Below are 25,555 nucleotides of genomic sequence, written 5' to 3'. Positions count from 1 at the left end.
TGCACATTTAAACACACACACACACACACACACACACACACACACACACACATGATCCAGCTCTTTAGACTTGTGTTTAGTTTTAAACCTGTGCATGTACAAAATGAATAGCCTGGTTCGATGATTTATCATGTAACACCAACTGGAAAAGTTTTAAACTGCTGAGACTTTTGTATGCGCCGTAGTGCCGTTTCTCTCAGATCGTTATAGTCTAGATTGTTTGAAAGTATGCAAACATTCGCCGCTATTGGGTAATACGAGCAGAGCGTTGTTATAGCTTGCGTTACCTTATTGTAGCACACAGAATGTCAAGAAATATTAGTTGGCTGGGAAAGTCACGTAATTGTAGGTCAAACGTACCAACAAATGTTCATGGGTCGTTTAGAACTGTTAAGCATGCAGTGATTTGCATGAAAATTGTTAATAGTAATGTTTTAATGTGTTTACAAACCTTGAGACCTTTTGCTTGGGTGCTCTGTAATGGTGCCCTGTGAATCTCCACCCCCTGCACCCTGTGGTACCAGGGTTGCCTCCAGAGCTACTCCAACCCTGATCAGGATAAAGAGGTTACTGAAGATGAATGAAGATAAAGATTTCTCCACAAATGCAAGCTCGGAACTCTTTAGAATGATGACGGCGGGTCTTTGCATATGTCGGTGAAATGAGGGATAAAGCCACATGTGGCTTGAGCCATAAATGTGTAAGAGAAGACACTGTTGAAGATGGATGCGGCTCTTGGCACTCGCGATACAATGTCATAAATATCACACCATTGATTCACAGGAGTCACTCATTCTCTGTGACATTCATTAACCCAGGCACTGCAGCTTTTAGCTGCCCGTTACTCACCCATCTCAGGCTTTCACTTCCTACACCAAGGATAAAATAATCAGGCTCTTTATGCTGCATAGAAGTAATTTTGGGGTCATCATGGCCTGGGCATAGATGAGGCAGCCTGACCATGAAGCTCTCCAAGAATGTCTATAAAGGGTTTCAGGCATTCACATCACTTATATTTTTTTAAAAGCTATTGGCAATATATCAAGTCGAGTGGTCATTCATTTTGAAGATATTTCAGTTCTAATGGCACCACATAAACTGCACTAAGAAGGTAGGAATATTCTTAAGATGATTAGGGAAGAGTGAGGAGATCGCGTCACGCTGGGCGACAGCTCGTCTACCTCAAGGATACGTGTCTGTCCTTGTTGGGAAATGGCCGTCCACTTTCACAGCTGGTTCTTTCACCGTTATGCTTATGACACTCGGCTCCGAGTCAGCACTCCGCTTTAATCATCCTCATTTTCAACTCAACCTTTCAAAGACTGAGGTTCTTGGCATCCAGTACACTTAACTCCTGCCATCGACGTCCACAAGGAACTATGGGGTAACAGACTGCATTTTACAGACCAAATTAGAAAGATCTGTTGCTGTCTCTCTCTCTCTTTTTTTTTTTTTTTTTTTTTTTTTTTTTTGAGATAAATAAATTTTGGAATATTAAGAGCTATATTATGTTGCACCACTGGTGCTTGATGATTCCCTACGGAATGAATTAATTTTGAATGATTCCCTACGAAATGAATAAATTTATGCCCTCTGTGAACAGTACTCGATGAATGAATGAAAGAATAAACGAATAAAAACATCACACCAAATAAATAAACGCAAATCACAGCTCATATTGAAGCCTCCACCAGGTAGGCTAGACATGTATAAGGTATTATAAACAAGTCTATTCTTTTTTTTTTTTTTTTTTTAAATCTCTGCTACTAGACCGTCCTTAGGAAAATATACATAAGGTTGATTATATGCACCAAATATACAAAAGAGAAAGGAGAACATGAAGGTCCTTTGCTACTAATGCAGTCTATGTGCAGAACCAAGGGAAAGCAACCCCAATTGATTACCTCATTACACCAATGAGAGGGCAGAAGTTTACACCGCTATAGATTGTAGTGCTGTTCAGGACAGAGGCTGTAGAGCACCTGCAGGCTAGAACATGTCACAAAAAAACATTCCCCAAAGGCGTTCATGTGCATTTTCTGCAAGCCGGCAGGGAACCCGCTGATTTACGACTTGTATGTTTAGAGCTCATCTATGCTTTAAGGTGTGTAGGAGTAGAAATGAAGTGAAATGGAATGAAACGAGGCGGTCTGATCGCCTTCAGTAGGTCAGACGCTCGGTCCGGATTGAGATTTTCTGATTTTGTGCAGGGCTTGTACCGAGGAGACGCTTCTACTCTTTGTCATTCGTAATGCCTTGATGAGGTCTGATAGTCGAGGTCATGCTGTGCACATGGTGATAAAGATCCACTGTAAGCTGACGTTATCTGGCCGGTCAGGACTAGATGGGCCATTAGAGAATAAAAACCCCCTGATTTCTTATCCATTTCCTCATCCCAAGTTTTGTACCCCTGCATACGGATCTTCTAGTTCACACATTTTTTCTTTGTTAGAGCTCATATACATGTGTTCTGCCCGGCCAGTCTCTAGTGGGAATGTTTACGTTAGATATTTATTCTAATAGTAGTTTTGAGATTTGGTCCAAACTTCTGGACCAAGCTGTTTCCACATGGTATAAAGGAGAAGGCAGACAAGAATCATTTCTAAAAGCTTTTACCTCATTTAAGCCTTCATTCCAAAGCATTTGTTTTGCCTCAAAAATCATAACTGCTGATGTCCATGTATTCTCCAGTACTGTTCTACGCTGTGCTTGAAAGTGAATCTACTTTTTTGCATTAAGAATTTATTCAAGGTTTGATTTTTAAGACAGATGGTTTTCCTATAGGGGGCCTTTGCTTTTGATTCGGCAACGACACGGAGGGGTTCCTGTGATACGCTCGGTGTTTGGATAATACTATCAGATTTGCATATTGCTTACCAGCATGCATTATTCATCCTGTGTCTGCCTCTCCAATTAGTCCAAGTGGAGCCTTTCTCCAGAGAAGGTTTAACATCTGTGTGACCTGGAAATCTTCAAGGCAATTTGGCCGAATTTGATATTCGGCGGCCTTCGGATTTAGGCGTTTCTTGTGAACCCGTGTGTACACACATGCTTGTTTAAGCCAAAATGCACTTCTCCTGTGGGAGACACTTGTGTGTTGATGATGATTACAGAGAGATGGGGTACTTACAAAACGTTTTTGCCTCGGGGTTAAAACAGGCTGTGGCCTGTCCACATTTTTCACCACAGGAAAGGATTCACTTATATGGGATGCTGTTAAATTATCCATAAAAGCTTCCCTAACATTGCTCCATTATTGTTTCTTTGGCACAAAGCATGTTGCATTCTATTGCTGTGAATTTGTCTACTGTGTGGTACATCGATCCTGAGTGGGTTGGTGTTGAAAGCTGCCCAGTTTTCGAGTGGTTTTGTGTTAAGGTTGGGGGGTCGTTTGGGTTCACTTCTCTCCTCAGCCCTTTCCTCCTCTGATTCAGGAGTTTTGGTGATTCAATCCCGAGATACAGACGTGTACTCACAGGTGCCTTTCTGACCGATACATGACCTCATCGCTGCCCCACTGACTCGCACTTTTTGCCTCAGACTTACCGTGTGAATGTCTGCCTGCCTGTTTGAACCCATGCTTCACTATCACGCTGTTTGACAGATGCTCTGACTCTTTCACCACTGTTTTGGGAGCAGCTCACCGTCTGGGTTAAAGATCAGCCTACCAGACTGCCGTTCACCTTCCCGCCCGCTTTTACTCCTATTTTCCATTCTACTCAGACACAACAACCTTCTCTAAGGAGTTCCTACACTTCCTTTCTCTCACATCTAGATTTATTTGTTCTTTTTTCTTTTACTCTTCTATTCCTGTAGTCACATCTGCTCTCTCTGTCTGTGGAGTGTTTGATATTGTCAGTTTTTGGTGTTAGGAGATGCCCTGAAAACTCCCTCTGAAACCCAGTAGGGAAGCCGGATCAGTGAGGAAGGTGCACCTCAGGAGGAGAAAGCTAATGCATTATTCTGTGTGTGAGCGCGGCACAGCTTCAGGATAGACTGTCAAAGGATGACAGCTTTTTTTTTTTATTTGTTTTCTTTCGTCTGCCGTTCGACCATACCTTCACCGCTACCTCTCAGCTTTGTTCTTTTCCCTTCTTTTGTCTCTGATTTATTTGGTTTCTGCTGAAAAAGAAGGCAGTCTCAGATTTCGGTGAATACGCAGCTCGTACAAAACCTCCAACCCACGTCTTTTCTGCCGGTTTGATTCAGATAGAACACGTACGTCAGCGAACATCGCGTACGAAGAGTCGTGTAAATACAAACGAAGCTGTCTAGAAAACAAACAAACCGTCAACGAAAGTGCCGTGCACAAAATTAGTCTTCACGCAAAAATAAGTCTTTATGTCCAATTAAAAGGTGCATAAAAAGCCGTTTTCCCCGGACCAATTTCACACAGCGTAGAATGTACTTTCACCCGGGGAACATGGAATTAAGAGACTCGCAGAGGTGTTTTAATATCGTGAATTAACATATCTTTTTTTTCTACAGCACCACAGGAACCTAAGCATGGAGATGACTCACGATGCTACACTTATTATCTCAGGACCTCGGTATATATTATCTTAGCAGCAACGTGTTATCTCATGACACCGATTTTTACCTCATGGACCTGATTTATTATCTTGTTACCTCAATATTTTATCTCATGGCCTCAATATATTGCCTCACGATCCAAATATATTTCCTCACGGACTTGATATTTTATCTTTCGCCCTTAAGATACCAGCTCTCAGCCTTCGTATATTATCTTGCGAACCGCTAGAATAAATCATGGCCTCAGTATAATATCTCTGGGCCTCATTGTGTTCATCTCATTGCATCAATAACTTACTGTAGCCTCGGTATATTCTGCTAGCCACAATATAATTATCTCATGGCTTCAGTTTATTATTATTTTTTTTGGCTTTGTCTTATATAAAACCACCGTATCACCCCAGGAGCTCCTTAAAAGCTTACTTATACTCCAGACTTTTCTTGCTTGTTAGTTGGAAGGTGTTTTATAGCAAGCTGGTTTTATACACCCGTATTTTATGAGCCACTGTCCTCATCTTTCCCTGCTCTAAAACAGCCGACGATTCTCATCAGCTTACGATCAAATCAGAGGAAGGTTGAACTGTGGGCCCTTTGTAAGAGTGCACGTCTTCACCTAGACCGATGAAGAGGCTGCTGTGTCTATAGAGCAGTGATTGCGGTATCGTCGTACGCCTTTGTATACCGAATAACGGGTTAATCTCGCATTCGTACCAGCGCGTAATGCCGGAGTTTGTTAGACATAATGGTGATGGTTGGAGCTGTGGTACCGGAGTGATTGCTGTAAACAGTAGCGCAGTGTGTGTTGTTCTCGTGTGAATGCTGGTTAATAACGGCATCATGAGGATACTGGAATAAGGGTCCTTGGTTCTCGGTGGTTTATATGTTGGTGTATTTAAGATCCCACAAGTCTATTGAGTGTTGGTGTATAAGTGCTTCTACTGTTAAGAAACCGAGTGTCTGCTTCCAGGATTGCATTTATAGTTACTGAGATGCGAGAATGTGCGAGCAAAGTCACGAGGCAACACAAATCAATTCGTTGACCGTCGTATTGTAGAATAAAGCCTGGTTAATGCGGTCAGTTGATTGTTGCTTTCCACTACCACTATTTTATTGCACAATAATGCTCCAGTCGTTGGAATAGATAGATTACAGTCGCAGGTATTTTGCAGTATGCTTCCGTATTTACTTATATGCAGGTTGGACTACTATAAAAATCACTACCTTTTATCAATTTATCAATGATTCTGCCATCATCAATGAGCACTGTCTTTTGAGCAAGTTTATAAAGATTGGAAACTGTAATACATTAGATAGATTTCTGAGAGGAAGTCGGCGTTCTTTTTTACATTAGCAATCCCGTGCTTTTTCTCGCTGAAGAGATCCAGAGATGTAAGATTTTTGCTTTCCTGTGCTAATAAAAAAGCAACGCCGTGTATCTATCGCATTTGACTCAATTGTGTGACTTCGTTTGACGCGTCCTGGAATTTACAGGAAACAGCGAGCGCCGAATAACTTATAAGAAAACGGTACCGAGATACGAACATAGATGACGATTATAGATGGAAACGATCTGGAGCCAAAGCAACACCTGTTTTAGCCGCATCTTACCGAGATAAAAAACAACAACACCACAAGCTTGGGATTGTAATATCATTAGAAAAATATGAGTTGATGTACATATTTCTAATGCAGCATGTGAACCATACAGCTGGCACGTTTGTTGTTGATGTTAAATTTAAATAAATAACACGCTAGTCACTATAAGACCCGAGCCGGTTCAGGTTCATCACGAGCTGAGTGACCTCTGGCGCCGCCTTAATCATCCTTACTAAAAGGAGGAAACAAGACGGCAGCGCAGGAAATTAAACCCGCTCCAGAACTAGCGTGCTCACGCCGTCTGCTATCGTAACGATATCGTAACGGCTATAAACACTGAGAAATGAGATGAAATGAAAACGAGCCCAGGTCAAGAAGAATCTGCTCAATGTCCCGTCTTTCTTTTTTTCTTCTTCTTTCTTTTAGTTCCTGTGCCTGAAGAACATCCGGACGTTTCTCAAGGTGTGCCACGACAAGTTCGGTCTAAGGAACAGCGAACTCTTTGACCCCTTCGAACTGTTTGACGTCAGGGACTTCGGGAAGGTGAGTTAATGATCGGGTTTATCGCCGTTTTTTACTCTTCACGCTCATCTGTGAGCCAGACACCTTATTTCAGTCGTTATCCATCGATCCGTGCAAGCATCAGCTTTATTTTAACGAGGTTTATTTTTTGATACAAATGCACAGGGGGATACCGAAAGCAAGCACAAGGCTCAACTGGTGATGCCTGCATTAGTTTACACCTCCTCTTCTGTGCGTTTCAGGGTTTTTTTTGCTAGTTCTTGGCTTAACACTTCAGGGTCAGCGATATGCACGAGTGTGTGTCGGGGAATATCTGTGTCAGCATCCACCTGGGATGTGTTTGTGTAGCGATAAGAGGAGCTGGGGGGAGCTCGTAGAGATACGAGAAATGACGAGCACGGAAATTTCAGTGAGAAATTACAAACAAAGAAAACCAAAAATCTTTTCCTGTCAATTCAGATGTGCCAAACTGCCAGGTTTAAGCTTATCCCTTGTAAGCCGTGTTCAAATTTTCATGACAACGAGTTTTCTGAATGTGAAAGAAAGTGTTTAACGAAGTGTTCAGAACATGCGTTACTTTAGAAAACGATCTCCGGGGGAAAAAAAAAAGACTGTGGAAACGGCACTCGTTAAATAAATTCGCCAGACTTGTGGGGATTTTCGCCCTAATGACGGCGCTTAGTCTGAGAGATGGAGAAGAATGGAAAGAGGAAGTGAAGTGGGATACAAAAGGGGGAGGGGGAGAGGGAAGGGAAGGGAAGATTAATCCTTTTGCCAGACTGTGGGCTTTAACAGATAATGCCGGGGTCGTCGTGTGCGAGTCAATGAGCTCACGGAAAACAATATTAAAATCCTCTGGCACGCTGAATCAATCTCACACACCCTCAACATGTCAATGTGAAAATTGCGTTTGCGTCGACTCGGAGGTGACGGGCTTGTCTCGCCATTGATTTTCCATTAAAGCTCAGCAATGCATTATAATGTATATCGAAGGCGACAGCTCCACACTAATGTCCTTTACATTTAAATCTCGTGCCCCACTTTTACACGGGAGATAAACGGAGCTGGTTGTTCTTCATAAGTGAATGATAAACAGCGCCGTTAATTTATCAATACGATCCTGAACTTTTTTCTCTGAGCTGAAATACAGATCATCGATCGGTCACGGGTCCGCGCGATTAAATTTGCGCAGAGACAAGTCTCAAAGTCGCGCGTAATCGGTACGATCAGGATCGTGGACACACTCGGGTACTGAGATGTACTGATCAATTATTCTGGAATTAAATCCATGAACTAACAACTTTGTAGACAAAGACTAACTAGACTAATCGACACACACCATACTTTCCAGTAGCCTTACTGAATTTCTGAAGAACATCCTGCATGCCGCTGCCTCGAAGGGAACCTCCTCGGAGACCCTCGCAGATATCAAGCTGCGTAATGACCCGTGTGACTCACCTCATTCCGTCTGCGTCGGGTCCCGCGCCCGAAAGACAAACCTCTCTATTAACATCAGGAGAACACCTCGCCACACACTTTTCCATTAACATCAGGAGAACACCTCGCCAACATTTCTTCCCTTAATTACAAGCCCTCTCCTGGGTAAAAGAGGGCACCTGCTGTGCTCTTTCAGTTTCCTCCCCTCAGTCATCTCAGCAGCCTTGGGACGCAGCCCGTACTATTCACAGATGGACCGGAATTCACCTCGTCATTTTCTATTCATCATAAAATCATGGCACACGAACACGCGCTCTCCAGGGGACGTTTTCACGTAAACGCGCCGTCACATCCGAGGCGCATCACCCTCTCTCCTAGTTTTAATTAGACCTGGAACGAGCTTTGCTGTCATTTAAATGAACACGACGATCAATTTATTTTGTGTTGTTGTAATGATGGCGGCAATGAGGCTGCAGATGTTAACAGTCTCGTTGTCCTGGGATGAGATACAGCGCTCAATTAAGACCGGGTGAATGATGTGCGTGTCTTTCGAACGGAAAGCTGTAATTCCAGGCGCGAGTACGCCCTGGTTTTTAAACGTTTTTTTTTTTAAACAATATTTAAGCAGCGTTGTAAAAGAAAGGGCAGGAGCACGACTTTGATGTCTTTTGTGTCCTGGCATGAAAAATGAAGCATGCCACAAGAAAAGACTTCCTCCCTTTTTAATTCTTCACTAAAGCCTGGACTCTTAATCATTCGTCCGTGATTCCTTTGTTCGCCAACGTTTGCACAATTTGGATTTCTTTAACTTGACCTGCTACTAAGCTTGTAAAAGCTTTCAGGTTGTCACATTGCAGTTTAATTGAAGAGCATTAAGCCCTAACGCTTTATTTGGCGTCGACATAATTAGACGCACACGGCGATCTTGTACCAGGAGGTAGATACGAGCGTGGACGTACAAATTAATGTTAGATTACATCAAGAGCCCAACTATTGACTGCATGATCTGACTGCATGATCACTGTTAGATGCTTTTCTTCCCCCGTTCCTCATTAGCTTCACACCTCCACTATACGCATGTACTGTACCAACAGCTCCTGGAATCCGTTCAGATCCGTTCGGCTGAAAATAGCCTGTTGCCAAGCCGCAGAGCTCCACCACTTGCGGCACTGCGGCACGCCGCTTTGACAAAGTTGCTAAGAAACAATGGTGTTCCTAATGAGCTGAAGCTCTGCAAAGGTTACAGCGCAGGCTTCAATACCTGTTTTTAAAGCAGCCAGGGGAGGGAGAGGAGACTGCTGAGCAAAGAAAGAGTAGCCATGTTTGAAGGTCGGGCAAGGCATTAGCTGGTACGAGGTCAGGTTGCTGCGTTATTAGCAGCTGAGGTCAGTGTCGCTCTGGTGGAAACGAGGCTTCGAGCTAGTAATGATTGACTGAATGAACTCTGATGCAGAAGTCAGCCCTTTCTACATGGCTTCTCTTTTGTCCGATTGCATTCAATGCTAGCTAACGTGTCCGTTGAAACTAACGCCGGATCGAACGATTAGCCACAAAGTCAAGTGGATGTTAGCGAAAAAATGTTTCTCCTGTCCCAGGTACAAAAGGCAAAACAGGTTGATTTGTGTCTAGGCTACTAAATGTTTATTCTCTCAGCAGACAAGAAGGTTACAGGTCTCCTCCTTCTAATTTATCTTTGTTTAATTCTTATTTTATATGTAGCTTTGTTTGCTGGAAAACATGAGCTTGCAAATCTGCAAATTGCAAAGACACAAAAGTAAAGATGCTAGAGCAGATTATTTTACAGTGCATTAATGGAACGTGAGGTTTCAAAGCTGAAACAGTGGCCAGGGCACAAACATGGCCTGAACTAGCTTGCCATACCTTAGGTGCATTAGATTAGCTACCACTTAAATAGGCTTCCACCTAACCATCGACCGGATCAACAATTTGCCGCTTTTTTTTAGGGTTAGCCGAAGAATTTGTTTTTTTTTTAATCTATGGATCTAATTTAGTCTGCTGACCAACTGCATAAATGCCAGATCTTTTCCTGGAATAACATGACAGGAAGTAGTGTGAAGTCTTACATGCAATATAAAAGACCACGTCTCTAATTGAGCTGCTGGTCAACGATGCAAATTCCCCTGTTAAAGTTTAATGCAATGAAACACGATTGTGGAAAATTGTGGACAACTTCACAAAGATCTAGTGTGACAGAACCGACTCTCCAGACCGCTTTGTAAATTAGGACCTTGCCAAAAGCGAGTTTGAAGTAAATGTCTTTTGCACGTTTCAGAAAAAAGTCCAATTGGGAAATCAATCTATGGCCTAGAAATAAAAAAAGAAAAGCATGAATAACTTTCCAGGCGACCCAGATCATTAGCCTCGGTGTCTCGTGAACACTATAAAGAAAGTGTGCTGTCTGTCCCCAGAGGAGTTTTTTTTTTACCCCCTTCATGTCCCTCCCAGCTCCTGTCCATCAGTGGCATCGCTGCATCTTTTAACATGAATCTGCCAAGCACACAATCAATTATTCATTCAAAACGTGCCACTCCTGATAATAATTCTCCTGATATGAATAATTAATAGCAAGTACCCCATCACTTTGGACTGGCTTCTCCCCCTCCTTTCCTCCCTCGCTTTCCAAAATAGCTCATTAAGGCGCTTCTCGTTAGCGAGGTGCCTATAGAAACAGGTGGTTGCGGAGCTTTGACAGTCGTCTGGGATACCAGCCACGACGAGGAGGCGGAGGACGAGTCGAGAATCGAACTCGCCAAAGTTGTTTGCAGCCAGAAATCCGCACGCTCGTCGAGTTCATCAGGTTTGTGCGGTGATTAAAAAGCAAGCGTGTCCGATGCCCGAGCTGCCGTCGGATACGCCGTGCCTCGGATCGTTCACGAATGCACGATACTGTAGGAGATCACGTAAACGTCGGCGATCGGTGACGAAACGTGTTCTCAAGTTTTGTTATGAATTTTCTAGCCTCTGACAAAAACAGCAGCGTATTTGTTTTCCATAGCACACTGTAGCAGAGCTTCAGAATCAACTCATTGTTTTGTTTTTTTTTTCTTGTGGATTCCGTTCGTTGTTTTTACTGCAGGCTGTGACGGCAGGATATATTTAATACTCTGCGACAGCGAGAGAAAAAGCGGCGAGCTGCAAAGCACGTTTCATTCCCAACTCGGCACTGTGCGATGAATAATTGCTCTTTTTATCTTCGCAGCACAACGACAGTGACCGGCTTCCTGATTCTAGCGCTTTCAGATTTGCAGGAACGTCTTCGTTGAGCCGAGAATGTCAGATAGTGTAGAGGATTTGAAGCTGCTTGGATATTTATTCCAGTCCGTGGCTTACCGCATCGTCGGGGTAAAGAGTCGTAGGCCAAGGAGAGCAGCTTCCTTCCAGGCCAGGCTTCATTCAGCATTCAGCTCTAGCTACAAACCACACACAGGGCATTCTCATTCTTTCACCCCCACCCCCCTCTCTCTCTCACACTTCTTGGCCTTTGGCTTGATGACACATACCTAAAGGAACTTCTCTGATGGACAGGTACACTCTGGACGAGGCTTTAGACATGAATAAAGAGTAAATGGAAAATGCACAGACGGTCCTCTCATACTCCCTAGAGAGAGATTGATATTCTGAGTAGGTGTAAAAGTGTATGGTTCAGCGATCTCAATATTTACAAAAGCTATCACTGGGCTGCATGTGTAAGAGCCATGGTGATGTCTGGGTTACATTACAGTTAATTATTAAGTGCTCGCAGGGTGGCTGTGAAATGTAATTGGTGGTTGATGTCGGTTTGCTTCTTTTTATTTTTAAAGCACATAAGACTGTTTGATTCGATAAGATTTGTTGTGAAGATGATATGGTAACTGTAACGAAAGGCTCTGGACGTCTTCTGCATAGCGCAGTCCGGCCTGTTCCGGTGCATGTGAAAAGAGGTGTGGCCTCAACTGTATCGATGGAGGCACGACTGATATGCCTTGAAGTTGCAGTAAGTGGGCGTGGCTTACGCTTCCATTAGTCCTGGTGAAGTCCTTGGTGCATCAGTCATGGTGAATGAGGAATGACCCCGAGTGTGTTAGGCACAATGAAGGAAGCATTGGCCTACAGTGTGCCTGTCAGTTCCAGTGAGGGGGTGTGGCTTATGTGTCCCGGTGCATACTTGTCAGTCACAGTACAGGTATCCGTCCTAAAAAAGGAGATATTGCATTGCAGTGACAGTGGAGGAGGTGTGGCCTTTGTGCTTGTTGGTGTACCTGCGGAAGGTGTGGCCTATGTGCTTATTGGTCCAGTTGGAAGAGGTGTGGCTTTTGGGCTTGGTCCATTTGGAATGGGTGTGGATTTGTGCTTATTGCTCAAATGGAATGAGGTGTGGCTTTGTGCTTGTTGCTCGAATTGGAAGGGGTGTGGCTTTGTGCTTGTTGCTCTAATTGGAAGGGGTGTGGCTTTGTGCTTGTTGCTCCAATTGGAAGGGGTGTGGCTTTGTGCTTGTTACTTTAATTGGAAGCGGTGTGGCTTTGTGCTTGTTGCTCAAATGGAATAAGATGTGACTTTGTGCTTGTTGCTCTAATTGGAAGGGGTGTGGCTTTGTGCTTGTTGCTCTAATTGGAAGGGGTGTGGCTTTGTGCTTGTTGCTCCAATTGGAAGGGGTGTGGCTTTGTGCTTGTTGCTCTAATTGGAAGGGGTGTGGCTCTGTTCTTGTTAATGTAATTTGAAGGGGTGTGGCTTTGTGCTTGTTGCTCCGATTGGAAGGGGTGTGGCTCTGTGCTTGTTGGTCTAATTAAAAGGGGTGTGGCTTTAGTGCTTGTTGGTTCTGCTGGAGGAGGTGTGTCCTATGGAGCTTAGTACGAGTAAACCGAGTGTGGCTTCTGTGGCTGGTCCCATTGGAAGAGGTTTAGTTTCATACATGATACTGAATCACATTATATTTCACTCTACTGCATCATATCATGTTAAATTAGGTCATAACAACAACAGCTGGAAATCACACTGTATTTTATCAGTGGCTGCATTAGACACAATTTTCTTACATTATAACAGCACAATGTTGTTTGTCACACGACAAGTATTTAGTAATTTTAAGTGAACAGTGTTACAGATGTGATTGTGCAAAAGTGTGTGTGTGTGTGTGTGCGCGTGTGTGTGTGTGTGTATACACATATTACATGTTCATGAGCTCAGAGCAGGATTATGTTAAGCACTCTGGAATTCCAGCACACTGAGAGGGACAAATTAAAGTTTGGACACAGGGAGATTGTGTCATTCAGGGTCAGCTGATTACTTCCAGTTGACCTACACATCTGCCATCACCCTTTTTATTCTAAGTTTGATGCCTGATTATTTTGCAGAAACATGCCAAAAGGACATAAATTGCTCCTCTTTGCTTGATTCATCCTCATTTAAAGAATTACAAAAGGCACATTTGAGACATTAAATGTTTCCTCATTCGTGATGAGGTGAGTCAGAGCGTTTTCTTTTTCAGACACAACGACGCTTTTGTTTCGAAAGAGTGCATCTTGACATTTAAACCTTTGCACGAGTGCCAGTCTCTCATTTTTTATCCTCTCTGCTTTTTCTCTGAACGCACAATAACGACACATCTTAAAGTGTTTTATTGTCACCGCGGCAAATTTTCTGTTAATCACAGAACACCACGCCACGCTTGTTATCTTTTTACAGCTACGTTTAATACGTTATAGCAGCTGCATTCATTTTTTATTCACTCCTTTGAAATTAATAAGATAAAAAAAAACTTACAGAAAGAAGCCATTGATCCTGAGATCAGGATAGGGCTGGGCGATACGGCTGAAATCTGTATCACGATATCAGTGTTTCATAATCGGTCGATATCGATAATTAGTTATATTTTTTATGACCCATTTAAAATAAGGACCAGGAGAAAAAAATATTATATTTAAACATTTTTATTTTAAACTTAACCTTCCTCTGATCATAATCTCCTCAGTTATTAAGACAGTAATGTCAAAAACCAGGAAAACCCAAATAAATAAAATGTAAACATAAGTCTAAAGTCACAATGAACACTTAACAATTATCTCTTAACATTTAAGGTGCAAAATGAAAGAAAATGTCAGAAATGCTTAATATAGTGTAATAAAATAGTGCAAAGTGTTAAATATAAACATAGAGAAACCTGAGAGTTTAGTGCAAGTTGAGTGCTAGGATGTTCACTAGCTGTTCACCTTCTGGTGACTACGGTCAACCAAACGTGATACTGTTACATGATTGGCTGTTAGCGTGTCACTCCCTACGTTGCTAGGTTACCAGAGAGTGAGTGCCTTTGTTAATGCAGCCAAACTTGCTTCACAACCTCTGTTTTCTTCTGACACAGAATAAAAAATATCGAACGTTTTATCGAACACATTTTTTTATTGATATCGATCACGTGTCTATCGCGATACATATCGTTATCGTTTTATCGCTTTTACCGTTTTATCGCCTATCCTGAGAGTAGGTTACCCTTTTCTACAGTAACGCTAACAGGACAAAAGCTAAAAACTACACTACAGTCACAAGGACCTGCTTTAGGAGAAGAGTTCATATCATGTGTAACGTCTCTAATTAAAACAACGCTAGCGAACAGAGCTGTAAATATCGATCTTTATGTTTTTGCAGCATAAATAAAGAAATTCTCCCTTTATTACACAACCTATAAAAGCTAGCGCTGATTTTCCGGCCCCTCTTTCCTAAAGCTGCCGTTAGCTCTGCGTTCTGTATCGTTTAATATGATTACATACGGATGATAAAGTATACAACACGGGCCCTTTCGCACTCTTTCCCTCTCTCACTTGTGTGTGTGTGTGTGTGTGCGTGTGTGTGTGTGTGTGTGTGTGTGTGTGTGTGTGTGTGTGTGTGTGTGTGGGAAGATGTCCTGCCAGGTGTAGCTCCGCTCTCCTACTGAGAGTGTTAAACTGTAACCCTCTCTCCTCTTATTCTGTTCACCTGCTGCTCGTCCCCCTGCCAGGCAGCAATAAGAGCCGCCCCGCTGTGCCGCTGTATTGACTGCGTCTGTCCAGGGGGGGCGCTCTGGCCTGATATCCCATAATGCTCTGCTCTCTCACTTTCTCCTGCAGCAGTGTTGATAGATCGTATAGTGTTTTCACTCGGATCATTAATATCAGCAGCAAACGTGTTACTCTGTGCTTGAATATAATGCCCATGTTTGTTTAGTCTGTTTTCTTCCACTGGTTAAATAATTAATTTAGATTTTGTTCCTTAATCAATTACAATTCAGTTCTTTATTTTTCTCTACGAAATTAAATATGACATGTTTTACTGTTTATTTTACCCAATTAAATAAAATACAATTTTCTTTCCCTAATTCCATTCAAATTTTTTATTTATTTATTTGTTTGTTTGTTTGTTTGTTTGTTTGTTTCCATTGTGTTCAATTTGGCTTGTTTTTATTTTGGTTTGTTTATTTCCCAGATGGCGAGTTTATTATATTATATATATTATATATATTATATTTATTATATTATATATATATATATACACACACACACATACACACACACAAACACACACATGAGAACTTTAATATCTATCTATCTATCTATCTATCTATCTATCTATCTATCTATCTATCTATCTATCTATCTATCTATCTATCTATCTATCTATCTATCTATCTATCTATCCATCTATCTATCTATTATTCAATTAAATTACATTTGTCTTGTTTTTCCGGTTTTCCCAAATGACTTACATTGGATTTAGTCCCAATTTAAATAAACATGCCCTTTTATATGAATTGATATAAATGTGACGGTGTTTTGTTTGTTTATTTTTGGGTGAAATAACCTTATGCATTTAACCTTTTATTTATTTATTTTTTGAACGTTTGCTCAATGCAGTGTGTTATGTGTTTGTATATTTTGGGGACTGACTTTAGCTCTAATTGCCCAGAATTTCTGCTCTCTTCCTCTCTCATGCTCAAGACCGTGATGAATAATTAAACCCTAATCAATCCAGTCAGAGCCTTCGCTCGTCTTACTCGGCTTTCCCCTTCATTTTACCTGATTGCCCAGCATGCTCTTCTGTCACAGCTCATTCCTTAAATAGAAAGCAACCAGCGTGAGAGAGAAGCCGTGTCAGTAACCAGGACGAGGAACCACGCTAAGACACGTTTGAATTTAATGACACTTACAGCCGATGCATCGAGTCGTTCGGTGTCTCGAGCTGACGTCGACGTATAAATAAAAACAAATGATGGTGCTGAGCGTTTTTTATTGATGAAGCTGCCTTCAGTCCAGCTGTGACAAAAGGCAGAATTGTGTCAGAATCAGATTACTGAACTGAGGGCAAAGCTGTTGTAGGAAAATAATCATCATTTAATCATGTCTCCGAAGAGTCTTATTCGTTATTTGCCCCCTGTTCCTTTTTTTTTTTTAAACAATAAAGGCATTTGGTCAGTTTATGTGACAATTTCTGTCAATTAAAAGAAACTCTGTACGGATGAAACACAACAGAGAGCTAAGTTCGGGAATAACCCATTATAGGATTAGCAAGAGTGATCGGTTTTGGTGCATACAGACGTGTGTGTGTGTGTGTGAGAGAGAGAGAGAGAGAGAGAGAGAGAGAGAGAGAGAGAGAGAGTGAAAGGGCATGGGTGAACTTTCCATTACCCCGGGGTTAGAGGAATGTGTGACAGTAGAGCTCTTCTTTTCGCTGCAAGCTAGATCAAAGATCTACAAGTGTAGGGAGCTGTGTGTGTGTGTGTGTGTGTGTTTGTGTGAGTTAGAGGGGAAGCTGTCACTCGAGATGTTGCTATAGCCAGAGGCAGGACTGAACCGTTGTTCAAAAGAAGGCGATTCTTTCCAATCCTCTTTGGCCCATTAACCCTGCACAAGCCATCTGAGACCAGTCACACACTGCAGCAGGGGATCAGTGAAGTCTGTCACTCTCTCTCTCTCACACACACACACACACACACACACACACACACACACACACACACACACACACACACACACGTATGCACGCACAGTGTCCGTGCAGTACAACTTCCCACAGGTTACCGCCCCCTTACTCAATATCCACTCTTTAAACATAGATCACAATTTCAAGTCTTTGCAGAAGAATAAACAATTATTTTCTCCACAGCATCACGATTAATCATCAGTCCTTTGCGTGTACTCGTCATACGGCCGTTTCCGTACGGAGAGCGATCACACATCTCCGAATTCAGCTGTGTGATGACTGAATGCAGATTTCTGTTCAAGGCCACAGAAACGGCCCTCCATCTGTTTGCTCTTGTTTTGGTATAGAAAACAGATGGCTTATTAGATCATGTTGTTTGTGTAACCGTTTTGTTTCCACAAAGAACAAGTGTTTTTATGCCCTTTTTTTAATATATATATATTTATTGATTAAACTTTTTTTTGCTCCTACGGAAATAATTATGGATAAACTTTTGTTTTCCCATCAGACCATTTCCCAAACTTCACAATCGATCTAAACCTCATCTATAACGAATAAAAGCCTTTAATCGGCAGATAATAAAGACATTATCCCACCTCTGCGTATAAAACTAATCCAGTCTGAATAGAGTCACGGCCCTTTTTTTCCCCCATAGATGGGTTAAAGGAATTTTATCTAGATGATTACTTGGTGAAATTTCTACTAGTTATTTTACCAGAATGCACAATCCATTAGAAATGGATTCTAACATGAAGTCTTCAATCCCAATGTTAAACTAATGCAGTCTGAATAGGGCTTTAATCCCAGCCTGAGACATTCAATGCAGTCACGTGCTAACAACTTTGTAGCACCAGTTTGGGGAAGAATCACGTGTGGTACGTGACGGTCAGGTGCTCAGGCTGGAGGTGGCTACGACCGATATATCAAGAAAAGTGACAGTTGCAAGGCTGATAAATTGCAGAAATATGCATGCATAAAAGGGATGTGATAGTTTATTGTTTAAGGCGTTGGCCTGCTGTTTGGAAGGTTAGTTTGTGTGTGTGTGTGTGTGTATGTGTGTGTGTGTGTGTGTGTGTCATACAAAAACCAGTCATTCTCTTGCATTTAGATGCTTAGAAGTATGTCAGGCAATGTGGTTTCCCTCAGACCTCTTGGTTTACTTATTATATAGTGTCTGTGAAACACACGCACATGTTCACTGGGGTAAAGCTTGTTGTTTTGCAGCAGTATTGTAGTGTTCTGATGGCTGTTCGGCTCTGACATGTAGAAGCATCACTAATGTTGAAGCTTACATGCTGTGCAGTGCAGATGTCTGCTCCTAGCATTGGGACCCCACATGAAGTGTCTTTTAGGCCTTCTCTCTCTCTCTCTCTCTCTCTCTCTCTCTCTCTCTCTCTCTCTCTCTCTCTCTCTCTCTCTCTCTCTTTCTCTCTCTCTCTCTCTCTTTCTCTCTCTCTCACTCTCTCTCTCTCTCTCTTTGTCTCTTTGACCTATTTTCTCTTCTCCCTCCCTCTTTCTTTATCTCCTTCCCATCCTTCTTATTATTAATCGCCCTTTCCGGCATACTTGGCACGAATCAAAAATATGCGCACACAAATACGGTTAATTTTCAGTTCGGCTCTCGCTTCCCACTCCAGCTGCTTCAGGAGTCAAAGATGAGGTGGGAAAAAAACAGAAGAGAAAACATTAAGTAACGCATTTACAGGATACTTGTCAGACGATTGTTACTATTACTAAGCAGACGAGGCGGTTCTGCGTTATGTAAAGACGGCGTGTGGCCGGTTTTTTGTCCCTGCTTTCCTGGCAGTGTCTGTGGGAGGATGAGGAATGAGTGAGCAAGCAGGAGAAGGAGAAGGAGGAGAAGAAGAAATCTTTCAGGGAATGCAGGTTGCTATTTGCACTGGAGCACAATACCTATAAGCGCTGATGAAGTGCATGAAACGTGTCTTTAACGAAACAAATCTGTTCCAAAAAGACATTCCACACCCAATTCAGCCACTAAGGACCCTGAGCTGTTGCCGCCTGCCGCTTTCTTCACTCACAATTAGCAGCTGGCAGATGCCCCAGCACTCATCAGAGAAGGCTGTGAAATCCAGACAAACCTATATCAAAGGCTTGTGCGTCTCCACTAACCGTTTTTATTAGAGCCGAATAGCGGCGCAGCTTCCTTCGCATTACTCAGCACTTTGATGTAAAAGCAGCCGTCGTTTACTTTCTGCTCGCCGCAGGGAGACGCAACAGAAAGTGAGTAATGAGATTTTTGCAGCCCGAGGAGACAGAAAGGTAAAGAAAGTTTTCCACCGTCCTCTTTATTCCGTCTTTCATGCACTGCTGTCCACTCCCCCCTTTTCTTTTTAAACCCTCTGTCTTTGAAGTCGAACCGAAATTGAGACTTGGCCCAGTTCCCTTTGTGATGGATTTGTAGGATTTGTGTTGAGCGAACTGCAGCACAGCTTTTGAGAGCTTTACTGCAATCCTCCCTTACATTCCCAGCCCTGTAAGTTGTGGGTTTGTGTATAACGACAGGGCCCGTGCTTGTTCTTTAACCCAAAACACAGTTCTGTGTGTGGAAACATTAATGCTGGCTCCGAGTCAAAATCATTTATTATGCAGTCGGCTAGCAGCTGCTAAGTCCCCTTTGCTAATGCTCCATAAGCCGCAGGTTCGTTGTGGGAAGAAGGCGGTGCTGCGGGCCCAGACTTCCTGCTGAAGGTCAACGCTGGATGGGGTCGAAGAGGCACCGAGCTCCCCTGTGTAGAGGAAGACCGAGGAGCGTGAGCTGCCTATATAGCAGTACTCTCAGTACGAAGTCATTCATAGGTCTTACAGGCAGAAATACTCGTTAAAAATGATTCAAGGTGATAAATGCACCATGTCTAAACTTCTCATTCTCATTATTAAACTTAAAAATCCTTTCAAGACGGTGCGATAATGTGGAATATTTTATTAGCCAAGTTACTTATCTTTTAACACTGTAGACCGAATACAGATGAGGACGTCAAAATCACTTTCCATCAGCTAAGCCACCATTTGCCTAATGGAGCGCTCCGACTGTTTACTCTTACTCTGCAGCTGTAATTAAAGTTTGATCGAAGTGACCTTGCTTGGTACTCCGCTCAACCACCGAGTCATGAGACACAGCAACATGCGTTTGCACAAGCACGCTCAGAACCCAATCAGTTAGACATTATCGGTGACACTGGGATAAAAACACTGCACTGGGACGTGTTGGCATTGGGACAGAGACGCCATAATACACAACAAGAACGGTCCTAAAATCTGCATCCAAAAAAATGACGCAGGGGATTTTTACACCTGGTCACTTCATGTTTTTCTGTGATCCGACAGCTATCCGGTGGTAAAAAGAACAGGTCTAAATGCCCTCCGGAACGTTTTCGAGACGGATATAAATCCGAGGTGGTCTGGGACGCATTTCAGATGAAACTGGACAGGTGTAAATGCATGTGGTTGTTCAAGCCACATACATCAGCGCTTATACAGTACTCCTCCCAAACGGAAGTACGTCACTCAGGTGATCTTTCACCCAGGTGTCTCGCTGGGGCTTAAAATGAGCTGCTGCCGCCAGCGAAAATGCAGCAAACAGTAAATGCTGTTTTTTGTAGCATAACAAGTTTTTTCGCCTTCTTTTTGATTGCGTTCTGAAAACCGCATACAGCAAAGTGTGTTCCGTTTCAGTTACCCCGGAAATGAGGTAAAATATATTTGCATTTTGGGCGGGAGTAGAAAGATCGGATCGATATCCGATTCGCCGAGACGTGTTTGTGTAAATGGAACAGTTTTAACAAATCAGATAGCTATCGGATCAGAGACAACACATGTAGTGACCAGGTGTAAAAAGGCCCACAGTACCTCACCTATTGGTGTCATTCCATACCATACCCTTGTGAGGGTCTATAAGATCACATGCTTTCCACACAACTGGCATTGCAGCAGATCATTTATCTTGCATGTGCTGAGCCCTCAAGGTGGCTCTGTATCGTCATGTCGGTCGGACACTTACCTCGGATCACCTGCAAGAGGGACGCCACCCTCAGGGGAGGCTTTTCAGCTAAGTCTCTTTATCCCTAATTCTGTAAAGGGTACATGTAATCTTTTTGGGATCGATCATTCAAGGGGGTCTTTAGGATTCAGATAAGATCTGAGAGGTAGCCTTGAGGTGCTCAAGCGCCTTCACCAGAATGGTCTTTCTCCATGAAGGAAAAGGTCTTGCTCCATGAAGGGGTAATACTCATCTCTAGTTGCATTTCTGATCGAGAACTAAGGCTTTTTATGGAATAAATGACGTCTAATGCCAGTCTGGACATTAGTGCTTTTAAGCCTGATTTATTACTTGTGTAATATGTTTATTATACTGTTTGCAAGGAACAAAGGTCTCCACCAAGACCAACACTTTCAGAATCATGGTCTTATTTGCCGCATTTCTGTTCGATGTGGAAGTTTAAATGGAAGACGTGGGACAGATCTCAGGAGCTGGACTCCTCTGGTGGCTGACACATCATTTTCATAGCAGTGTTATTTAAGATGAAAATGTTCTCTTTGGAATGTACATCTTATGCATTTCCACAATCTGACAATTATCCAGCGCGTTGCTCCACTCTTCACCCCACAGCTTCCATTTCCTGTTCCCGATATTGACGAACGGGAGATAAATAAAGCGACGTAAGGCCTTGGGAGCTTTTTTCAGTTGTTTAACACGACTTAAACGAGCTCTTCTAACTTGTCTTGTTTTTTTCTTTAGCATCGTATGTCTGGCGTCTTCTACACTCTCGCTCTGTGTATCCTGTGAAGTAGCGCTCTAGAGATGTGTGTATTATCTCTGTTGGGGCTGCTACTGCTGCTGCTGGTGCAGCTTTACCAGCTAATCTCTCCAAATGTCACTCAGCGCAAGCCTAATTTCATTCGGATGGAAACGGCAGCCATGTTTTTTTTTCTGTTTCAAGGCTAGGAAAAGAAATCAGAATGATCATGCATCCTCCTTAAACCCCCTGCGATCTGTTCATGGAGTATGAGAGATATACACCTGTTCGCGCACGCGGGCGTTCACATTCGAAACTTCATGCACGTGTTTCCTTTCTGTACAAGCTTTAGAGATCACATTTAGAACAAGCGTCCCTAGTGAGTTGTAGGTGACGCGGATGAATGCAACGTCAACCAAAAAGAAACAACAGCAGCAAACAAAACGAGCTTGTTTTTCCACCAGCAGGGTTTCTGTTGCCTGAAGGTTTGATTTCTCATTGAGCAGAAATGTAGCCCCTTTTTTTTTTCATAGATCTTTTTTTTTCTAAGTCTGTTTTCTTTGTGCTGCACCAGCCAGATAAACGTACAGACCGCGTGCTAGTGTCTTGTCTTTCAGCACGCCGTTCTACATCATCATTTCCATAACTCATCAGTCTGTGAAACTCTTCTCCGTCCTAAAGCGTGTGTGTTCAGTTTCGTTTTTCACACCGAGCACAACACACACACACACACACACACACACACACACACCGTACGGACTGCACGGACCTACACCGATTACACACTCTTCCGTTATACATCCATCGAACTGTTTACATGCTGTTTTGCATAACTTTTTTTGCTCTTTGCACACACCGTCTCGTTTGACTGCTTTGCACAATACTTTACAATATCTCATGCAACTGCTGCTGCAATACTAATGTGTTCATTCCAGTATTTCTGCACACGTGATATTGATTGAACATACAGTATTTACACTGGTTTTGTGTGATGTCTTTTGTGTGATGTCATGTTTGTCTTGTCCTGCAGTGATTTGTCTGTTTTGTGTGTCTTGTCCTGCAGTGTCTTGTTTGTCTTGTCTTGCACTGTCTTGTCTGTCTTGTTTGTCTTGTCTTGCACTGTCTTGTCTGTCTTGTTTGTCTTGTCCTGCAGTGTCTTGTCTGTCTTGTTTGTCTTGTCCTGCAGTGTCTTGTTTGTCTTGTACTGCAGTGTCTTGTCTGTCTTTTTGTCTTGTCCTGCAGTGTCTTGTCTGTCTTGTCTCTTGTGTGTCTTGTCCTGCAGTGTCTTGTCTATCTTGTTTGTCTTGTCCTGCAGTGTCTTGTCTGTCTTGTTTGTCTTGTCCTGCAGTGTCTTGTCTATCTTGTTTGTCTTGTCCTGCAGTGATTTGTCTGTTTTGTGTGTCTTGTCCTGCAGTGTCTTGTCTGTCTTGTCTTGCACTGTCTTGTTTGTCTTGTCCTGCAGTGTCTTGTCTGTCTTGTCCTGCAGTGTCTTGTCTGTCTTGTTTGTCTTGTCCTGCAGTGTCTTGTCTGTCTTGTTTGCTTTGTCCTGCAGTGTCTTGTCTGTCTTGTTTGCTTTGTCCTGCAGTGTCTTGTCTGTCTTGTTTGCTTTGTCCTGCAGTGTCTTGTCTGTCTTGTTTGTCTTGTAGTGATGATAATTGTATTATTCTTATAGTGAGTAATAAAGGGGAAATAAGTGAATAAAAAGGGGAAATAAGCGAGTAATAAAGGAGAACAGAGTAAATGTCAGCTATTAGATAAACAAACGTTAACTGCATGTTTTTTAGACATTTGTTACCATTCGATTAGTATCAATCATTCCTACTCTGTGACTTCCTCCATAGTCACAATAAACTCATACACAGTTATTAGAGACGTGTCCTCTTCCTCAAAAGCAGTCGAGTCACCGTGGCTGATTGCTAAAGTAGCTGAACGGCCCCCTAAGCTCGGGGCCCTCTGGCTTAAAGCCAATGCAAATGAAACATTTACAGCTCCTTGGTTATCAGATTTGTCCAAATTGCCCTAATCTGGGGTGACTGGGCTCTGTCCTTGCAGGAGCTGTAAAGCACGACGCTAATTGCGAGGCTTTAGGCAGCCTGCGTCCTCGCTCAGGGCAGATTTAATGGAGATATTCAGCGTGTGATCATTTATCAGGCGCTGACAGACTGAACGTCTCCTCCCCATCCCTCATCCATCCATTTGTCCGTCCATCCATCCACACAGCTGAACCCCCTCCTCTCTGCTTATTGCTCTCACAGGAAGTGGGCTGTGACTGAGGGATCTGTTCGGAGCAGACCTTCCGAATGACACACAATATGTTACAAATTTAGCTAGCACACAAACATGCACAAACACACACACACACACACACACACACACACACACGCACAAACACACGAGTATCAGACAGCATGTCCTTCAAATCAGTCTGAATCCACACAGACACACCATGATGGCGGTTTCTTTCTAGCGCTCACTTCCCCTTTTTGCATCACTTGTTTATGAAAATGAAAGGGTTTCGAGGGTCAGATTAAAATGTCAGTCACGTTGAAACAGTGAAGCCGCACGAGTTAAAAAAAACCAACACGTTTGTGCGTCCTCTTCCTCCAGTGTATCGTGAACCAATCTGACCTCAGTAAAGTGCATCTTGGCTTCCTCTGTTCTATCCTTCCTTTCACAGCTGTCCCCTGAGGCCTCGTGCTGTCCACCCTCCTTCTCCCCCACTTCTCTCTCTCTCTCTCTCTCTCTCTCTCTCTCTCTCTCTCTCTCTCTCTTCCTTCCTGGGATCGCTGATTTAATGAAGGCCTCCGGTCAACAAACTCGTTCCCTGGTTTTACACATGTTTGTCTTCCTGCTGCATTAATGTTGATCACAGTTTTTATTTTAAAGCTGTCTCGAAGTTCTATCCATGACCAGAGGCCAGTCTCCTTGTCTTCCTCATCATCCTCACCTTCACCCTAAAAACCCCGGGCTTCCTCTGACCGGACACACTTCGAGGAAACGAAGCTGTGGGAGTTCTGAGTTCACAGAGCTTTAGGAGAACAGCCTGCAGTGTAGCTCATTAAGCACACAGAAGCTCTCTATACTATATTATATAATACAGCCAGGCAGAATAATAAATAAACTATATTAGTTAACGATAAAATGTTTACTGTGAATGTTTATGGAAATTTATTATTTACATAACAAAACAAAAATAGCAAATATAAATATTTGTATTTCTGCCTCATTGTTTGAATTGAATTGTTTAACAATTTAATAATAACTATAATAATAATAACGATGATAATAATAATAATAATAATAATAGTAATAGTAATAACTATAATAATAACTATAATAATAATAATAACGATGATAATAATAACAACAAAAACAACAACAATAATAATAATAATGTTAATGTTATTTATGATGACAATTTAAATAATTAATGATTTTCTGTATTACTTTTTCTAGTCTTTTCTTTTTTCGGTCTCTTTGCCTTTCTTTCTTTCTTTCTTTCTTTCTTTCTTTCGTTCTTTCGTTCTTTCTTTCTTTCTTTCTTTCTTTCTTTCTTTCTTTCTTTCTTTCTCTCAATACATGTTTTTACCGTGGTTATCTGTGTAGCTGTAAATCTGTCTGTTTATCTGTCTAGTGCAGAATGTTATATCTAATGTAAGTAAAAAAGCTAAAAGCTTTTAAGATGTAGATTAAAAGATGTGAAGAAGGTATCAAGATATCAAAGAGTAATTAAAAAACAAAATGAAAAACCCGTCACTCCGACA

General features: G+C 42.3%; 1 protein-coding gene across 8 annotated transcripts in view; it reads left to right on the top strand.

Annotated features, from left to right (window-relative positions):
• Nucleotides 1-25,555, top strand: part of vav2 (vav 2 guanine nucleotide exchange factor) — a 160,627-nt gene that overhangs the window by 36,930 nt on the left and 98,142 nt on the right. For all 8 annotated transcript variants that reach the window (XM_047805651.1, XM_047805650.1, XM_047805649.1 and 5 more), the window contains exon 2: nucleotides 6,556-6,672. In XM_047805651.1, the coding sequence (XP_047661607.1) occupies nucleotides 6,556-6,672 (117 nt within the window). The remainder of the gene's footprint in view (nucleotides 1-6,555; nucleotides 6,673-25,555) is intronic.

Source organism: Tachysurus fulvidraco, chromosome 21 (genome assembly GCF_022655615.1).
Source record: "Tachysurus fulvidraco isolate hzauxx_2018 chromosome 21, HZAU_PFXX_2.0, whole genome shotgun sequence".
Lineage (NCBI taxonomy): Eukaryota > Metazoa > Chordata > Actinopteri > Siluriformes > Bagridae > Tachysurus > Tachysurus fulvidraco.
Note: the sequence above shows the minus strand (reverse complement) of the source record. Positions and strands in the feature narration are given on the sequence as shown.